Source organism: Castor canadensis, chromosome 8 (assembly GCF_047511655.1).
Source record: "Castor canadensis chromosome 8, mCasCan1.hap1v2, whole genome shotgun sequence".
NCBI lineage: Eukaryota > Metazoa > Chordata > Mammalia > Rodentia > Castoridae > Castor > Castor canadensis.
In genome coordinates, this window is record NC_133393.1 from 14,723,564 (window position 1) to 14,742,039 (window position 18,476).

Below are 18,476 nucleotides of genomic sequence, written 5' to 3' on the forward strand. Positions count from 1 at the left end.
AGCTGCAGGGAAAGCACAAGGTGGCAGCAGCCAGGAAGCCAGGTGACAGGCCCAGCAAGGGCCTTACAGCTCTGTCTGGGCTTGGGCCATCCTCTGAATGTCCCTCACTGTCCCTCTGTGAGCCTGCCAGGGGACAAGGTCACTGATAAGCACTAGAGTCTTTGAGTTGTAAGTCACTGAGGGCCGGGCCTTTCCTGTCTCTGAGCCTCTGGTTTCCTCAACCCATCAGTGGAGGTTCACTGGGGGGTCGTCGAGGGTCTCTCCAGTAATGACTGCCTGTGAGGGTTGGGTTTGGTGGGCAGCTCTTCAAAGGGCTACCCACCTTTGTGTTAGTTGGTGGGAGTTGACTTTAAGGTGCTGGTTTAGAACCACGTTTTAGAGCTGGGCAGATTCTGTAGTCATCAAGATGAGGCCCCAGGGAGGAGGGGGTTTGCCCAGGCCACGCAGCTCAAGAGGAGGGAGACGGAAGACAGGCTTTCCTTCTAGGCTGGTCCTGTGCACTTTGGGCCTGGGCCAGGGAAGGAAAGATCCTTTTTCCCTACTTCCAAGGGCAAGCCAGGCCCAGAGCTCAAGCCACAGCCTGTCCTCTACTCTGAGAGCTGGCAGTAAAGTTAGACTTCTCTGGACTCCCTCTCGCTCTCCCCCATCTGAATCAACCCTCCCCAGGGTGATGCATGTGAAGAATTAAAACTTAAATGCCCATGTGGCAAACATGGGAAAACTGGCTGGACAGGTCCCCAAGGGTGCCCCGGGCTGTGAGAGCTCCCTGGTCACCCCACCCTCTGAGTCAGACAGGCCTGGCTCTGCCAAGGGAGGTATCCCTGGGCTCTAGGGGAGGCCCCACCTGCTCTGGAACCTTCCCTCTAACCCTCTGCTGCCTGGAAGCTCAAAAAAACAGCTGGATCAGCTTCAGCCCTCCCAGCCAGCCCCCACCTGCTGCAGGAGTTCATCTCTAAACTCACATCCAGCCTCCTTTGGGCTGGGATGCAAGCCAGGCAAGGAAGTTTTTGTTGGCTTTGGGGGGAGGGGGGGCGGGGACTGGGGTTTGAATTCAGGGCTTTGTGCTTACAAAGCAGGCACTCTACTGCTTGAGTCACATCTCCAGTCCATTTTGGAGATGGAGGTCTCTCAAGCTATTTGCCCAGGCTGGCCTTTAACCTTGATCCTCCTGATCTCAGCCTCCCAGCTAGCCAGGATTACATGTGTGAGACACAGCACCCAGCTAGTTCTCATTGGCTTTGACTCATTGGCTTTAATTCATGTGGTGATATCAGATGGGAGGTTTGTGGGGTGAGGGTGTTGGAGGCCTGCTGCAAGAGTACAAGTGGAACGCCTTCCCACGCCCTGCATGCAGCCCACCCCTCTTTCTCTACCCACCTGGCCCCTTTCTTCACGTGAGACTCTCAGCCTGAACCTCAAGGGTCACACCCTTGTCGTTACCCACAGACCCCAGGGCCACCCTTTGGGCCATGGACTCCCCTCCCCCCCCAACATCTTGGGCTGCTTTCAAGAAGACTGGCCAGGAAAGAGGCCCAAGAAGTGGGCTTAGGAAATTTAAGCAGGGGACTCTGGAATCAGGTCCAGAAGAGGGTGTTGTGGGCTCCAAGGACCCTGAACCCCTGAACTGTATGGGTTCCTTGCCCTGGAGGGAGGGTCAGAGCTGGGCCCTCCACAGCACAGGACCTAGGGTCTTGGGAACCTGGGTCTAAAGAAAGTTCTGGGATGAAGGTGGGTCCAGGGGAAGATGGCCCCAGGAGGGGTCTGAGTGATGGTGAGGCGTCGGGGCAGAGGTGGGAAAGCCACTGAGTTCTTTTCTAAGATCACTCAGAGCTCCCAACTTCAGAGCAGCTGTGTGGGGAACACCCACACTCCTTGCTCCTCTAGCCACCCCCATGGCCAGCACAACTGTCTGGGCTTCACCCAGCTGAGTACCTGGATGCCTGGCGGGGTCTCCCTGTGGCTCTCATTCCGGGGTAGGGCTGGGGGCCCATTCCCCCAGCATACAGTAGTGCCCCAACCACGCCTGATTAACATGGTCACAGGGCCCTGCCCCTCGCCCCCTGCAGCTCCACGCCCTGTCCCTAGGGCTGGGGCCTCACTAGGCTCCAGCTGGCTAATGGGGAGGTCTGGGTGCCACACTGTGCAGCTCTAACTCAGAGCTGGCAAGTTCCAAGGTCAGTCATGCATCACCCACTGGCCCAGCCCCTGGTGACCCACCCTTGGGGCTCGGCTGGGTTCTGAGGAATCCCAGGCACGAGGAGGCCAGTGGGGTGAGCTGAAGCCATCAGAGAGGTGTGTCCTCTTCTCCTGAGCTCCCAGAGGGGCAACAGGAGTAAGCAGCAGGCTCTACCCTCAAAAACTGCAAAAGGGGGACTTGCTTCCTCCTCCAACAATGTCTTCTTCCCTCTCTCCTTTCTTTCCCCCTCCCCTGCCCTCCTGAAATATTAGTAATGAAGAGGGTGGGACGAGGTTCCTAGTGACTCATCCCTGACCACAGGGACGCAAGCATGCCTCTCCTCAGTCCGGTCACACAGACACAGCTCGGGGGCTGTGCCCAGGGCAGAGCAAGTGAGGACTCAGGCCACCACTAACCCAATGAGCTCGCATTAGAGCCCCAGGGTCTAGAGCACTGCTCTGCAGGACCCCCAGATGTGCAGCAAATCCATGGAAGGCGGGGTCACCCCATTTTACAGATAAGAAAATTGAGGCTCAGAAGGCAGGAGAGGGCCACACTTACTGAGTGCTGTCTCAGATACGGTCTTTGCTTTTCAATGACAGTTAAGGTTGCAGATCTGGTCTGCCTGAATCTGAAACTGATGTTCTTTCCACTTAATACTATAAAAACATTATAATTATATTGGGTGATTTTTTTTTTCAAATTATGAAATAGACGTTCATTGTTAAGAACCAAGAAGTAGGGACAAGTACAAGGAAGAAAATAGATAGAAATAATGTCAAAAGCGTGGGCCTCCCTACCCACACTTCCTCCTGACCGATGGCGTCTGCCGGGAACTCTTCAGAAAACCGGGCCACATCTTCCACTGTCCTTGTCCCTGGCCTGTGCTCCTCTGCTGTCTGGGTGTGGGGACAAGGAAGTGCTGAGGCCCAGTTTTGTGAAGTTTCCCAACTGGCAGGGCCAGGGCTGGACTCTGCCCCAGGCATTGAGCAAGGGTGCCTGAGGCATCGTGCAGGGAGCAGCCATGACCCAAAGAGTGAGGTGGTGGCAGGCCAGGGGTGTTCAGAGGCTCATTTGCATGTTCTTTTTTGTTTATTTGTCTGTTTCTTTCAGTGGAACTGGGATTTGAACTCAGGGCCTCATGCTTGCCAGGCAGGGACCCTACTATTTGAGCCACTCCGCCAGCTCTGGGTTTGTGTGTGTGTGTGTTGGATATTTTCACAAAAACTATTTGCCCCGGCTGGCTTCGAACCACGATCCTCCAGATCTCTGTCTCCTGAGTAGCCAGGATGACAGGCGTGAGCCACTGGCGCCTGCCATTTGCATGTTTTTGCTTCACTGCCCACAGGTTGGTCCACCGGCTCTTGATGTGGACTGCCACCCTCAAAGAGCCACATCCCCTCCTCCCCTGAGCAGGTTTGAGGCCTATGCCAAGGGTCTGTCATTTTCCCGGAGGCAGAGGATGGGGCACGGCCAGCTCCCCAGCTGACTGCAGCTGAAGACCACGTGTGAGGCCAGCAGGGACCTGCAGCCCAGCCCTGCCTGCCTGGCCCTAGGCTCCGGGAAAAGCAGCTTCGAAAACTCTCCCTCCCCTCTCCTCCTCCTTTATCTCACTTCCCCCTTTGACTTTCTGGAGTCAGACAAGTACTCACAGGCAATGACAGCAGGCTTTCCCAATACACTGTCATTGAGGGGTCGCCCGAGGGTCCAGGTGTATCCAGGTCACTACTCACAACTCACACAGCACAGCTGAGTGACTTACAGAAGGGCTGAGACTCACAGAACATATGGCTGAAGCATGTACACAGAAGCGGCAGGAAACTTGAGGACAGGGAGAGAAGTGGCTGCTCCAAGTTAATTGGCAACTGAGCTGGTACACATTTTCTGTCTGTCCTGTGTTCTTTCTACCACTCATTCAGTCACCCAGGAATTTATTCACTCAACAAACATTTGTTGAATTGTCTGGTCTGTGCCAGGCACATACAAAAAGACTTGGTGTCACCTGACTCTCAAGCAGTCTGGAAAGCAGATTAGAACTGGGGACAGGAGGCACTGAGTTATTAGAACACAGGAAAAGGGAAGGCAAATACTGTTAGTGGCAAAGGGGGCAGGCTCTGATGTCCTGATACTGGCCCCACCCTTGCTAGCTGGGTGACCCTGGGCGATGTACTTTGCCTGCCTGTGCCTCACTTTCCCTTATCTGTAAAATAAAAACAATGACTTGTCCCTTAGGGTTATTATGACGACTAACTGGATTGCCTCAGGTGAGGACTCAGAACAGTGGCTTGTATTTATTAGTACCTAATAAATGCCAAAATTAGCTTAGGCTTCAGTTGCCAGGGAGGACTTCATAGAGAAGGGGCATTTAATCTGGGGTTTAAATTATAGCTAGGAGTTTGCCAGGGAAACAAGTACATGCTAGGCAGAGTAAGAGCAAGAGGCAAGGGTGTGGAGGCCTGAGAAGATGTGGAAATGAATCCCAAGAGGTTGCAGTGGTTCTCAGAAGGTAGGAAGCAGGAATACCAAATCACCTAAGGCCACTCCACCTCCACCCCCCACAGAGCCTCTGAAACCTCTGCCCAGTTTCCCCAAGGGGCGGTCTCTCTGCCCCCCCTGAGGACTGCTACTGCAGGGAGCCCCTGTGCGAGTGGGGAAAAGACAGGAACCACTAGTTGGAGCCCAGAGGGGAGAAGATGGCTGAGTCCAGTTTATGAAGGGGATTGAATTTCATCTTCTGGACCAATGGAAGGACGCTGAGCAGGGAGGTCACCTGCTTGGAGATGCTTTTTCTATGTGCTGGGGATTGAACCCAGGGCCATATACATGCTTGGCAAGTGCTCCACCCCCAGCCCTTGCTACTTTTGAGACAGGGTCTCTCTGTGTAGCCCAGGCTGGCCTGAACCTCTTGATCCTTCTGCATGGACTCCCAAGTGCTAAGATTACAGGTGTGCCCCACCACACCTACTGAGGATGCTTTGAGAAAGAGCATCCTGGTGGCAGGTTTGAAGAATGGAGTGAAGCAAAGGCCAGGGAAGTATCTGGAGATGCTGACGACTTGTCTGTCTGTCTAAAAGACAGAAAGGATGAAGGAAGGGTTAAGATTGAGAGGTGTCTGGAAAGGAGAGCTCAGGAAGTGACTGGTAGAACTGGCTAACAAGCTGGATTTGTAGGACGAGGTAGCTGGAGAGACAATGATTTATAAATAGCTGTGGGACCTTGGGCATGTCAACTTCTCTGTGCCTCAGTTTCCTTGTCTGTAAAATGGAAATAGCAAAATGAAAGCACTGTCTCGTTGGGTTGTGAAAAGGATATGATTAAGAGATGGAAGCTGAGTGTGGTGGCACAGGCCTCTGGTCCCAGATACTCAGGAAGCAGAGGCAGGAGGACTGCAGTTTGAGACAACCCTGAGCAAGCTCGAGCCCCTGGGATTAATTCCAGTACCGCCAGAGAGAGAATGAGAGAGAGGGAGAATTGCTGGGAGGCTGGGAGAGTACCTGGGACTGAGTAGGTAACATAGAAGTAGCAGCTGTTACTGTTAAGATTAAGGGACTGAGAGTGGGGGAAGGGCAAGGTGCCGATAAAGCCTCCCCAGTGCTTGATCCTCCTGCCTCAGCCTTCCAAGGGCTGGAATTACAGGTGTGAAGCACCATACGCAGCTACACTTTTTTTTTGTGGTACTGGGGTTTGAACTCAGGGCTTCACACTTGCAAAGCAGGCATTCTACTGCTTGAGCCACAACTGCAGCCCATTTTGCCCTGGTTATTTTGGAGATGGGCGTCTCAGGAACTATTTCCCCAGGCTGGCCTAGAATCAAGATCCTCCAGATCTCAGCCTCCCAAGTGGTTGGAATTGCCCAGCTACACTTTTTCTTTCACTGTTCTTGTCTTGTTTTGTTTCGCTTAACTTTTCTTTTGGGATTGAATCCAGGCTAATGCTGTACTACTTGAGCCACTCCCCAGATTGTAAAATCCACCCTTTAAGGTGTACAACTCAGTAGCATTAAGCACATAACTTTTTCTTTGTTTCTTTTTTTTTTTTTTTTTGCAGTACTAGGGTTTGAACTCAGGGCCTACACCTTGAACCCTACTCGAGGGCTCTACTAGCCTTTTTTGCGGTGGGGTTTTTTCGAGATAGGGTCTCGCACACAACTTGTCCTGGCTGGCTTCAAACCACGACCCTCCTGACCTCCTGAGTAGCTAGGATTACAGGCATGAGCCACCAAACCTGCTGTAACTTTTTCTTTCTAATTCACCATAATGCACAGAAAAGCTGCTGGGATGGTACAAAGCGCTCCTGGAACCTTCCAGATTCACCTCATTTCCCCACATTTGTTTTTTGCCCCTCCTTCCCTGGATATATTTGTCTCTTTCTGGTCGTGGACAGCTTGTTGAGGTGGTGTGTCCATTTCTCCTGAGTACTGGAGTGTGCCTTCCGTGGGAACCGGCACACCTCTGCAACACTAAGTTTTTGATACAAGTTTGGTGTCTGACACCCTATTCAGATTCAGTTGTTGCCACCTGCCCCATTGATGGCCTGCATGGCACAGCCTACCCCCGTTGCAGGATGTCACAGATGTCACCTCCAAGCCCTCTTCCTCCTGAGGCTTTGCCTCCGTTCTCAGAGCTAAAGGAGAGAGGTAGGGAATTCAGTGCCATGGAGATGGACGCTGTCCACACCCGCATGTTCCACGGTGAACTATGTCGCCATCAAGGCCAGCGTGCTCGGTGCCAGCTGCTTGGGTTCCTGGGATAAGTGTGGGGGGAGGGGACTTACCCTTGTCACATGTTTCTCTGGGACCGAGATTCAAAAGCGTTTGCATTTGCCTCCGCATGCAAGGTGGAAGCAGCTGCTGAAGTGTGCCACAGCCCACAGGCGTGAGGGGAAGAATGGGTCTGGGAAGGGCAGAGCTTGGGGGTGCTGAGATCGGTCATTTCCACCCTGGGAACTCCCCAAGGAATGAGGCTGGACTTTGGGGCTTCCCCCAAGAATCAGATAACAGCCCCTTTGTGGGGCGGTGGGTGGATCCTGGAACCCCCTTGTGGGGAAAGGGACAAAAAAAAAGTAGACTTTCATGCTGTGGTCTTGGGAGTCCAATGCTTTTTCAGGGTACTTTAGGATCAAATGGGCTGAGTGTGGTAGGGCACACCTGTAATCCCAGCACACTCAGGAAGCAGAGGAGATCTTGAGTTTGAGGCCAGCCTGGGCTACATAGAGAGGCCTTGTGTCAAAAAAAAAAAAGTAAATAAAAATAAAAAAAAATTGAAAGGTAAGGCTGGGAGTGTAGCCCTGGGGTATAGTACCTCAAAACAAATGAAAAGGTCTAAAGGGGTGGTCCTGGAAGGACCTTAAAATGTTCCAGAAAGCTTGGCTTTGTGTGTGTGTGTGTGTGTGTGTGTGTGTGTGTGTGTGTGAATTTGAACTCAGGGCTTTGCACTTGCAAAGCAGGTGCTCTACCACTTGAGCCACACCTCCAGTCCATTTTGCTTTGGTTATTTTTGGAGATGGAGTCTCTCAACTGTTTGCCTGTTCTGGCCTGGACTTTAACCACAATCCTCCCAATCTGAGCCTCCCAAGTAGCTGGGATTACAACCATGAGCCATTGGCACCCAGCTACCAAGCTTAGCTTTGATTGTTCACAATTTTTTCACGCTTGAGGGGAGAGGATTGGAAGATAAAATCCTTCAATTAGCACTACTCCCTGGGATATCATCTTATTCGATCCTCATAATAGCCCTGCAAAGTAGGAAATGGTGTCTCCATTTTCTAAGTGAAGAAAATGAGTCTCAGCAATATGCAGAAAGGGTAAGGGGACACCCTAACCCTGTTAAGGGATTTGGGATGTCATAGGTAATGCTTTGGTATAGTGCCAGCACACAGTAGGAGTGTAAGTGATGGCTTAACATCACTGTCCCCATCAGCACCTGCAGAAGTGCGCATGGATGGAGCCCAAGCCTTTTGATGTGACGTCCTCAAGTCTGTCTACTTTCTGATTATTTTCCAAAAGTAATCAGAGCTCTCAACCCCTGCCTTCGAAGTCCTGGCCTTCATCTCTTCAGTAACAGCTGGGCTTCCTGTGTGTCCACCTTTGGGGGACGCCATAGACCTGGTAGGTTCCTGGGCTCCAACAGATTCCCGGGTCTCACTGGAGGAACTGGAGGACCATCCAGAAAGCAAGTAAGAGGTGGCTCCATTGTGCAGTGGATAGTGCATTTGCTTCTAGGGCATAAACCTGAGACCGCTCTAGGGCTTGGCTATGGGGGGTGGCTCGGGACAGTGGCAGATCAGTGTGGGCCGGTGCGGACAGTAGACGGCTCCCCCCACTCCAATCACAACAGCAGCTAATGTTTTGCTACATGCCAGGAGTGGGATACTTTCTGTGTGGTGCACATTGAGTCCTCACAACTTCCCTAGAATAGGTGGATTCTATTTTTATAACCATTTCACAGATGGGGAAACTGAGACGAGGAGCTTAAGTAACTTGTGCAGTCCAACAGTCAGTGGGTAGCAGAGCTGAGAAGCACATCCAGGCTGGCTGGCTCCAGAGCTAATGCCCTTAACCCTTACCTGTGTTCCGCCACCAGGAGGGGCTCAGCTAGCCCCTGAAGGGTGGGAGACTTCAGAGAGGCAAAATACTAAGGAGTGGGAACTCAGGTCAGGCCTGGCTGCGTGATTCTTAGATATGTTGTTGAATGAGCCTCTGTCTGCCCATCTGGTAAATGAAGGCAGCACCTTTTTCACGGAGTGGTGACTGGAACAACGTGTTTAAAGGATGGAGCAAGAAGCATTATTACTGGAAATGGACGGAGGTGGGGACGCCACCTGACCAACCCCAGCATCTGGGATGAACACTGACTGTAGGGATGGCTTGGGAAGGTAGCAGAGAGGAAGCTGGTTATGCTGGAATGTGACATGGTAGTAATGGGTTAGTGGGAAAGAAAACTGGGCTGGGCAGCAGGAGGCCGGGCCATTGAGAACTGGAAAAGCCACCATAAAATGCTCTACCACTCTTCAAAACGACAGGTGTGCGCTTTGTTGACATATGGAAATGTGTGTTTGGGGAAAAACTAGAATGCAAAATAGTATGTACAAATCTACAGCTGTGTAAACACGTTCTGGTCTGTTAAGTTTAGAGATCAGAAGGGCATCGCAGTGCCACAAATGTCCCCATTCACCATTCTTATTTATTTTCCTGTAAATTCCTAATGAAAACCAAGAGTCAACAGAAGATGGGGCGGGGGTTAGCTTTTAACCTCTGGAGAGCCATAGGGAGTCACTGAAGATTCTTTTGTTTATTTGTTTTGTTTATTTTTAACCAAGATATACAATTCATATAGAATTGATACTCTCTGCAGAGTCTACATTTGCAAATATGCTTAGTGGCTAAAGTTCGTTTGGAACCCAGTATCAACACTCACATTGCTTGTGGTCACTCAGACATGCACAGAGTAGCGAACATTTTCAGTGGCCCAACGCACACAGTTCCTTTCCGGTGAGGTTAAACAAGAAGGCACTGCTTTTTTTCTTTTTTCTTTCTTTTTTTTTTTTTTTTTTGGTGGTAGTATAGGGGTTTGAACTCAGGGCCTCACATTTGTTTGGCAGGTGCCTTTACCACTTGAGCCACAACCCCAGCCCTTTCTGCTTCAGTTATTTTTGGGATAGGGTCTTGAGTTTTTGCCTGGACGGGCCTGGACTGTGATCCTCCTATTTATGCATCCTGCATAACAAGAATAACAGGCATGCCGCCATGCCCAGCTGTTGGTTGACATAGGGTCTTACTGACCTTTTGCCTGGCTGAAATCCTCCCGATCTCTGCCTCCTGAATAGGTGGAGTTAAAAGCATGTTCCACCACACCCAGCCTTTTTTTCCTTTTTGTGGCACTGGGGTTTGAACTCAGAGCCTCACGCTTGCTAGGCAGGTGCTCTATCACTTAAGCCATTCCACCAGCCCCCTTTTTTTCTTCTTTTGACAGGGTCTTACTATGTAGCCCAGGCTGACCTCAAATTATTGATCCTCCTGCCTCAGCTTCCCAAGTGCTGGGATTACAGACATACACCACCACACACGGCCCACTTTGCCTTCCTGTTTTAGCTGTCATTATGTAAACTAATATCCTTTTTGTACTTAGTACCATAGTTTCATATTTGTCTTTAAATGGAACACACAAAACAAGATTATGTGTTGACTAGTTGGCAAAAATGTTGTAGCTAGACATTTACAGGAAGCTCATCCAGCATTCCCCTTCGGAGCAGTGATTCTGTGTTTGCTGATTCGGTGTAGCCTGCAACTTCATAGACATAACTATCCTTGGTAACAAGAACTGCCCTTGCATATTTTGGTAAAAGGTTGTACAACCACCACCATCACTGCAGACTTGATAGCAGTACAGTGACCTCACAGAGCATGGATCTGAGAATTACCTGTCCATTTTTCTCTGTCCCCTGATCTCTCTCTGGTCCCTTTCAGAATGCCCAGGAGAACCATGGGCTGGCTGTGCCCACCCCCTCTGTCCCAGAAGACTTTGCAGACAAAGAAGTGACAGGTAAAAGGACCCTGAACTTGGGGTTTATCTCTTTCTTTCTTTCCTCTTTGGGCCCTGAATTCAAAACCAAATGTCTGTTCCATCTCCCCAGCTGGTGACAAAGCCAGAGACCACTGGTTGTGGTGGGAGGAAGCAGTGGGGCTGGGAGCTGGGGAGAGCCAGGGCTGGCCAAGCCCACTGGAGGACAGAATGGGAGAGGAAGAAAGGACTGGGCCAAAGCAGGATGGAAGGCAGGGTGAAGTGGTAGAACTCTGGAATCAGACAAGTCTGGCTTCAAATCCAGCTCCCCCATATTAGCTTTGTCCCTTGGGCAAGACATCCCCCCCCCACCTGCCACACACACATACCTCTACACCTTTCAGTGAATGATAGGAACAGCAGTTCTGGTTCTGAAGCAGTAAAGGAAGTACTGGATGGAATGTAAGTGACTTCATGTCACACTTCTGTTCGAAGTTGGTCCATGATACCTCATGTCACTCAAAGGAAAGGTCTTGTAAGGCCTGACAGGATTTGACCTCTTCCCCCCCCCCCCCCCACCTTATAGCTCGTTAAATCTCCCAGGCACTTTGCTCTAAGGTCTTTTTACTCTGGCCAGACCGCTCTCTTGGTCACCTGAATGGCTCCCTCCTGCCTGCCCTCTGCTCAAGGTCACCTTCTCAGGGAGGCCTTCCTATGTAAATTGTGCCCTTGGCTCCCCTCCCCTGTTGCTTTTATTATCTCTATCAGAGCAATAATTTTCTAATGTATTTGTTTGTTGTGTGTCTCATTGTGCTCTTAAGTCATAAGCTTCAGGGGGGCAACCAGGATTTTGTCTGTTTTGTTTACTGCTATTTACTGCTGTACCCCAGCTCCCAACTCTGGGCCTGACACCTGAGTGCTTGCTTAGTGTTAGTTTTTCCCTTCCCACTCTTTTTTTTTTTTGCAGTACTGGGGCTTGAACTCAGGGCCTACACCTTGAGCCAGTCCACCAGTCCTTTTTTTGTGATGGTTTTTTTTCAAGATAGTTTTTTCAAACTAGTTGCTTGGGCTGGCTTCAAACCATGATTCTTCTGATCTCTGCCTCCTGAGTAGCTAGGATTACAGATGTGAGCAACCAAAGCCCAGCTGACTCGGGGTCTTTAGATAGCAGGAGTTAGTGGCTTGTGCACACTGCTCCCTCCTATGGGTCTTTTACCTTACCTGCCCTGCCCCATGACTTCCTATCTCTTTGCCATTCCCTGGCTGGCCTACCCAGATGAGAAGTTAGTTACAGGGGGCAGTAGTCAAGGTGGTTACCATTTAGGAAGCCCACCTCCCACTCCCTGTGGGCCCGGCACTAGGATAAGCCCCCTATGTAGACTTAGTTGAGTTTATTTAGTACAAGTACCAAAGGCTTGTACTAGACTTGGGGGTGCTGGGGCTGGTGAAGAGGCATGGATGGAGTGGGAGAAGAGTGGATAGAGGAGACAGGCCCTGCCCAGGAAGAAGGGGCACTCCTAGGACAGCTCAGAATGTGTGCGACATTGCTGCTCTCTCACTTGGTGCTCGGGAGGAAAGGCCCAAATGGGCCAGTGTTTCTTCTGGGTGACCCACGTCCTTGTGCTGGATAAACAGAGTCTGGCAAGGATGGTTCCCATCCCCTCATCTCTGCCTCTCCCTTCTTTTAGGTACCGGCTCGCTAGTCAATGGCAACCTCCGGCTGTACAGCTCTGTGGGTGACCTGAGGCCTGGGCACTATGGCTCAGATCTACCCATCCCCCCACCTCCCCCAGGCCCAGCCCCAGGGCCACCCCAGGACATTTTACCTCCAGAGGAATCACCCCCACCACCTCCACCTTCCACAGCTCCCCCACCACCTCCTCTGCTATTGGAACCTCCACCCCCACCCCCACCCAGCATGGTCCCACCTCCACCCCCAATATTGGACACCTTATCTCCCTCACCCAACCTCTCCCCACCATCTACACCAACCCCTCCTGACTTCATTCCTCCCGCCCCACCATTGGCTTTTCTAGATCCCTCACCACCCTCTTTGCCCACCCCAGCACCCCCAGCTCCAGTGTCTCCTCACACAACGGGGATTCGTCTCTTTCCCCCTGGGGGTGTCACCAAATGGAAATCAGAAGTAGCACTGAATGGAAGGCAGCCAGAAACCCCCAGAACCAGCCCCCCCAGGAGTCCTGCTGAGCTAAAGGGGAGCCCCCTGGGACCTAACCCAGAGCCTCACCTCACCTTCCCCCGTTCATTCAAGGTGCCTCCCCCAACACCTGTCAGGACTTCATCTATCCCTGTTCAAGAAGCACAAGGAGACCCCCCAGAGAAACAGGAGGCCGACAGGAAGGCCCCTAGCCACCTCTCCCTGCCTCCCAGCTTCCACATCCGCCCCGCATCCCAGATCTACCCAGACAGGGCCCCCGAGCCAGACTGCCCCAGATTGCTCAGGGCGAAGGCACCAGACAGCCCAAGGCCCAGGCAGTCTGAGTCCCTGACAAATGAACAAGCTGGGACTCCACCCCCAGCCCCTCCCCTGCCCCCTCCTGCACCCCCACTTACTCCCCCAGCACCCCCCCTTCCCCCTGCTGCTCCTCCATTGCCTTCTGCTGAGCAGGTGGCTCCTCCATCTTCTGGGTTTGCAAAAAGCTCCAAGTCTATTTCACCTGCTCTCAAACCCAAACCCAAGCCCAAGCCCCCCAGTGTAGAGGGCGCATCAGAGCCTGTGGACTGGCGGGATCCCAACCAGATGGAAAAGCTGCGGAGCGAGCTAGCAGCCTATCTCTGTGGCTCCAGGAGAGAGGACCGATCCCTCAGTCATAGGCCAGGCCCCACAGTGGCCTCTCAGGTCAAGGAGGGCAGGAAGAGCCCCAGTTCACCAGAGGAAGCAGCTCCCCCAAGCCTGCCAGAGAAGATCCCCCCAAGTGCTCCCGAGAAGAGTCCCCGCAGCCCCAGGCAGTCAGAGAGGGAGGCCACCCGCAGCCTGACCCTCCCACCTGTGGACTACATGCCTCAGGACACTCTAGCCCCCAGCGTCAGGCAGATCCGCAATGAGCTGGAGGCCCGGCTCTCATTGGCAGACAAGGAAGCCAAGCCCAGTGCAGGGTCTCTGCCTCCTAAACCTCGGACAGAAGGTGGAAGAGTCTTTGAAAATGGGACTGATAATGGCAAATTCTCCAAGCCTGTAGCCAAGAATCCACCATCTCTATCCACCACCCCCCTGCCAGCCACACCACTCCAGTCCAAGGCTGCGCTTGGGCTGAACACACCACCCAAGGCCACACCTGGGCTGGCCACACCACCCAAGGCCACACCTGGACCAACCATACCACCCAAGGTCACATTTGGTTCAACCACACCACCCAAGGCCACACCTGGACCAACCATACCACCCAAGGTCACATCTGGTTCAACCACACCATCCAAGGCCACATCTGGTTCAACCACACCACCCAAGGCCACACCTGGGCCAGCTATACCACCCAAGGTCACATTTGGTTCAGCCATACCATCCAAGGCCACATCTGGTTCAACCACACCACCCAAGGCCACACCTGGGCCAGCCATATCGTCCACAGCTACAACTCTGCCCACCACATCATCCCAACAGGTGGCAGAGAAGGACCTCGTCCCAGGTGAGCAGAGGAAGAAGCCAGAATCTCAAAGTGCAGTGCCTTCCCAGCCAGGAACAGTGGAAGAGTCCCCATCAGTGGTCACAAGGCTGCCTGCACGGGGAGCTGTCTCCTCTCCTGCCCTCCCACCAAAGGAGTGCCCTGGCCGAGAAGAGGTGCCTTTTGTCTACAAGCCCCATAGAAGCCAGAACAGCCCCAGCCGAGAAGTTGCTCTGGTGATGCCTACCCTAGCCAGAGGAGAGGCTGTAGGGTCACGGGGGCCCTACATGGAGGGGAAAGAGCCCCAGGGTCTGCCAGCCAAACTCCCTGCCCCAGCACAGCCTGCTAACCAACCCCTCAGACACCCTGTGACTGGGGAGGTGGTGGAGCGGGGCTCCCCGATGGCCCTGCTCTTGGCAGCCAAACAGAGGGCACAGAAAGGCAGGCCTGGAGGGACTGTGCTGGGGCGGTCCTCCCTGCCCGGTAGTCTCCGGGGTCACAACAGCCAGCCGGAGACCAACTCTGACAGCATCTTTTACAACGCTGCCCGGCCCAACTCGTTTATGGTGGTCCCCAGGTCACCCAATGAGGCAGAGAAGGACTTGCAGCCAACCTCATCTGCGCAGACCACGGTACCCACTCAGTGGAAGCCCCGGACGGGAAGAGACCCAGAGGGCACCGAGCCGATCCACCGGCACAAGTGGACAAAGGCAGAGCCCCCCGCCCCTGGGGCCTGGGAAAAACAAACTCCCTTCAACTTCCCCCAGGGCCATCAGCTCCCCAAGTCCTTCTCATCTCCACCTTCTCCTTCCTACAAGAGGGAGGAGGAGGAGGAGGAGTTCAGCTTTGAGGTCATCCCGCCACCACCAGAGTTCAGCAATGACCCTGAGCCCCCCGCCCCTGAGCTCCAGTATCTGGGTCGCCGGGGGTCCCCTCCCAGGAACAACTTCTCGGACTTGGGGCAGCCCCTGAACGTGGGCTCCGCGGCCCCGTTCCCGCGCTTTCCCGGCGCGCACTACTCCGGGGCTGGAGTCCTGGAGCGCTTCTCGGGCGGGGGTCGTTCGCTCATCAAGAAGCGGCTGTACGTCGGGGAGCCCCACCGCAACCCCGCCATGTCCCGGGGCGCCACGGGCCGCAGCCTCAGTTCCCCCAACTGCTTCGGGTCGCAGCCCGGAGGCCCCGAGATGCGACGCGTCAACCCGGCGGGCCGCGCGCCCCCCGGTGGCCTGAGCGCGCGGAGGACGTCCCTGGAGGGCGGCGCCCGGGGCGCGGCAGAGGCCAAGTACAAGGTGCCCGCCGCTCCCGCCGCCAGGTGAGCTGGGCCCCGGCTGAAGGAGGGAACCCCGGATGGGAAGCCAGTTTATGGACGCGTCGCCCGGGACCACAGGGTTGCTGACACGGCCACGGCCACGCGCCTGTGGTTTGCTAAGAGAAAGGACAGCGGAGCCCACGTTACCTGGAGAGGGCGCTATTGTTCGCCCCCCTTTTTTCTCATCCTGTGCAGTTCCAGGGCTGCAGGTCAAGTATGGGATAGGGGAGACCCTAGGGGTCTTTTTGGGGGGGGGGGAGGAGAAGAGATGGGGCCAGACCGAGGCTGGGAGTGAAGAGGTCAGAGTAGGATATTTAGGCATGTTCTCTGTGGCCAGCAGGGCCTAAGAGGGCAAGGGGAGCTGTGTCTGGTGGACTGGGTCCCATCCTGCCCTCGGGTTTGTGCCTTGGGGGAGACGGTAGAGTGTCGGCCAAGCAGCCACCAGCCGTCCATGAACCACACTGCTCTCTTGCTCTTCCCAGGTCTCCGCATGGCTCTGCCCACTACGGAAATCCCATCAACACGTTCACTGTGAGGCCTGGGACTCGCCATCCCATCTCTTATGCCTACTCTGGAACTCATCGGAAAGCTACATCCTGAGCCCGGGGTTCTCTCAGCTCTACTCCAGTGGGGTTGGACCTGGGCACTTGTTTTGTGGGGGTGGGAGGGTCACAGCAGGTGTTAGACAACATGGAGAAGTCAGTGTTCCCCCAGCCAGAGGGATGAGTGAGCTGCAGTACTGGCCTGGGGAAGATGGAGTGGGCTTCTGTTTTCCAAAGCAACACCAGCGCTGCTATGGACTGTTGGCAAATGGGGGGTGGGAGGGGCAAGGAATGGGAAAGGAGGAACCTTCCAGTGGCCTGGGCCCTGACTCTCCACTCTCCAGTACTGGCTGCTTTGGCAAGACTTATTTAAAGCAGTTTTACAAGCACAGCCTACTGAGCAGGTTCTAAAAGCAAGGGATGGGCACTGAGTTGAAATCCATGCAAATAACTGTGTGCCTGACAGGCTTCACAAAGGGCTGAGGCCCATTCCTGCCCTGTGGGTGCAGGGCCTTCATCTGCTGCCACCAAAAGGTGACACCTGGACTTCCTAGCCACACTGAGGTCAGACCAGCACTACACATGCATCTGGAGAAGGTGCTGGAGCTGGCCAGCCCTATGTGCTGACCAAGGCCAGGGATGGGTTCATTTCTTGATGGTCCTGGCCCCCAGCCACAGGGAAACCTAGAGTGAGTTTGGGGTGGGGGGGGGCAGGATTAAAGCTTGCTTTTCTAATGAGAACTATGTAGCCCTGATTTTGGGGATTGGGCCCAAGAAGCCATGAGATCTGGGGCTTGACACCAGAGACTAGGTCTTATGGAGGTTCTGGAGGGCCATTATTCCTAACTCCAGTACTATAAGTCACTGTCACTGAGGCCAGGACGCTGGACGATCTTGCAGAGCAGAAGGAGAGAAGGTAAGAATAGAGGGCTGGGAGAAGTTTTCTGGGGAAATGTGTTTTGGAAAGTCAAGAGTGGCAGACCTGGGCAGGTTGAGAGTAGAGGAGACCCATCAGATGACCATTTGTTTTTGACTGGCCAGTCCAGGTTAAGTCCTGCTTTGCATGATATATGATGCTAAACATATCAGGAACAATAGTCCTTGGTCTCACTTCCCTGACTACAGTCAGTGTTGGTCAAGTTTCTGGGACCAGGTCCAGGCAAGCTGTCTGGGTTAAAAGGGTGGGAGAGCGGTCCAGCTGTCCCTTTGGGAACAAGATGTTGGACTTTTATGATTTGTTGTAACCAGCCAAGGTACTGGGTTATCAGGACAGCAGGTGAGCCACTCAGGGAAAGAAACACAGCAGCAGGTGGGCACCCTGATGGGGCAGAGTCTGGTTATCTGTTTAGGAAGCAAGCCCATGCCAGCCGCACCAGAACTATAAATATGTATTTTCCCTGTGCACTGTTTTATAAAACTGTTCACTAATTTATCTGCTGTGTTAAAGCTTGAGGTGTGGGGTGTGGACTCCCAGCTGGAGAGTTCTCTGGGGTGGGTGGAGAAGGGCATGGTCTCACTTGGCTTGGGAAATAAACAGGCCAGTTTGGACTGGCCCCCAGCTCTGTGGCTGTGGATTGATGACTCGGAGCTACTGTGGTGTGATACAGGGAGAGCTCAGCTGGGAAGCCAAGCACAGGCTGCCATGGGATATGCTGCACCATGCTGTCAGGCCCAGTTCTAACCCTCAGTGTTCTTGTTCTCCGAATTCCCCAAGGGGAAAGAGTGGGGTTGAAGTCTGGTGATAACAAACTGTGTCTTAAGCAAGTCTCTGAGTTTCCGAACCTCAACTTCTTCCTCTGAGCATGACATCAATACCTAAAGCTGCTATGAAGATTACAGGGGACAGCCCTGCATTCATTTAACAGGTATTAGGGTAACTGCTAGATGCTTCACGTGGATGTACAGCTAGCAACACACTGACATGGTTCATGTTCTTAGCAAGGTCATAGCCTAATGGAGGAGAGAGAATAAAAAAGGGAGCACACAGAAACATCAAAGATTATAACAGGAAGCCAGGAGTGATGGTGCATTCCTATAACCCCAGCACTCAGGAGGCTGAGGCAGGAGGATTGCTAGTTTGAGGCCAGCCTGGGCTACAGAGCAAGACATTATTTTTCTTTCTTTCTTTCCTTCCTCTTTTTCTCTTTTTTTTTTTTCTTTTGGGCTTCATAGGCTTCATATTCATGGCTTCATACCTGCTAGGGAGACACTCTACTACTTGAGCCATGCCCTCAACCCTGTGAGACCCCATCTTAAAAAAAAAAAGGAAAGGTTTATTTCAGCTAACAGTTTTAGAGGTCTCATGACTGGTTGACCCTGTTGCCTTGG

At 53.2% G+C, this 18,476-nt stretch overlaps 1 protein-coding gene across 2 annotated transcripts in view; it reads left to right on the forward strand.

Annotated features, from left to right (window-relative positions):
- The window catches only part of C8H6orf132 (chromosome 8 C6orf132 homolog), a 30,208-nt gene extending 12,500 nt beyond the window's left edge, over window positions 1–17,708 (forward strand). Inside the window, exons 3-6 of one of the 2 annotated variants that reach the window (XM_074082185.1) lie at window positions 10,641–10,716; window positions 12,363–13,970; window positions 14,001–15,609; window positions 16,089–17,708. In XM_074082185.1, the coding sequence (XP_073938286.1) occupies window positions 10,641–10,716; window positions 12,363–13,970; window positions 14,001–15,609; window positions 16,089–16,206 (3,411 nt within the window). In that variant the 3' untranslated portion in view covers window positions 16,207–17,708. Of the gene's footprint in view, window positions 1–10,640; window positions 10,717–12,362; window positions 15,610–16,088 lie in introns of both variants that reach the window. The other variant, XM_074082184.1, reaches the window with a different exon arrangement.
- The last annotated feature ends 768 nt before the right edge of the window (window positions 17,709–18,476 follow it).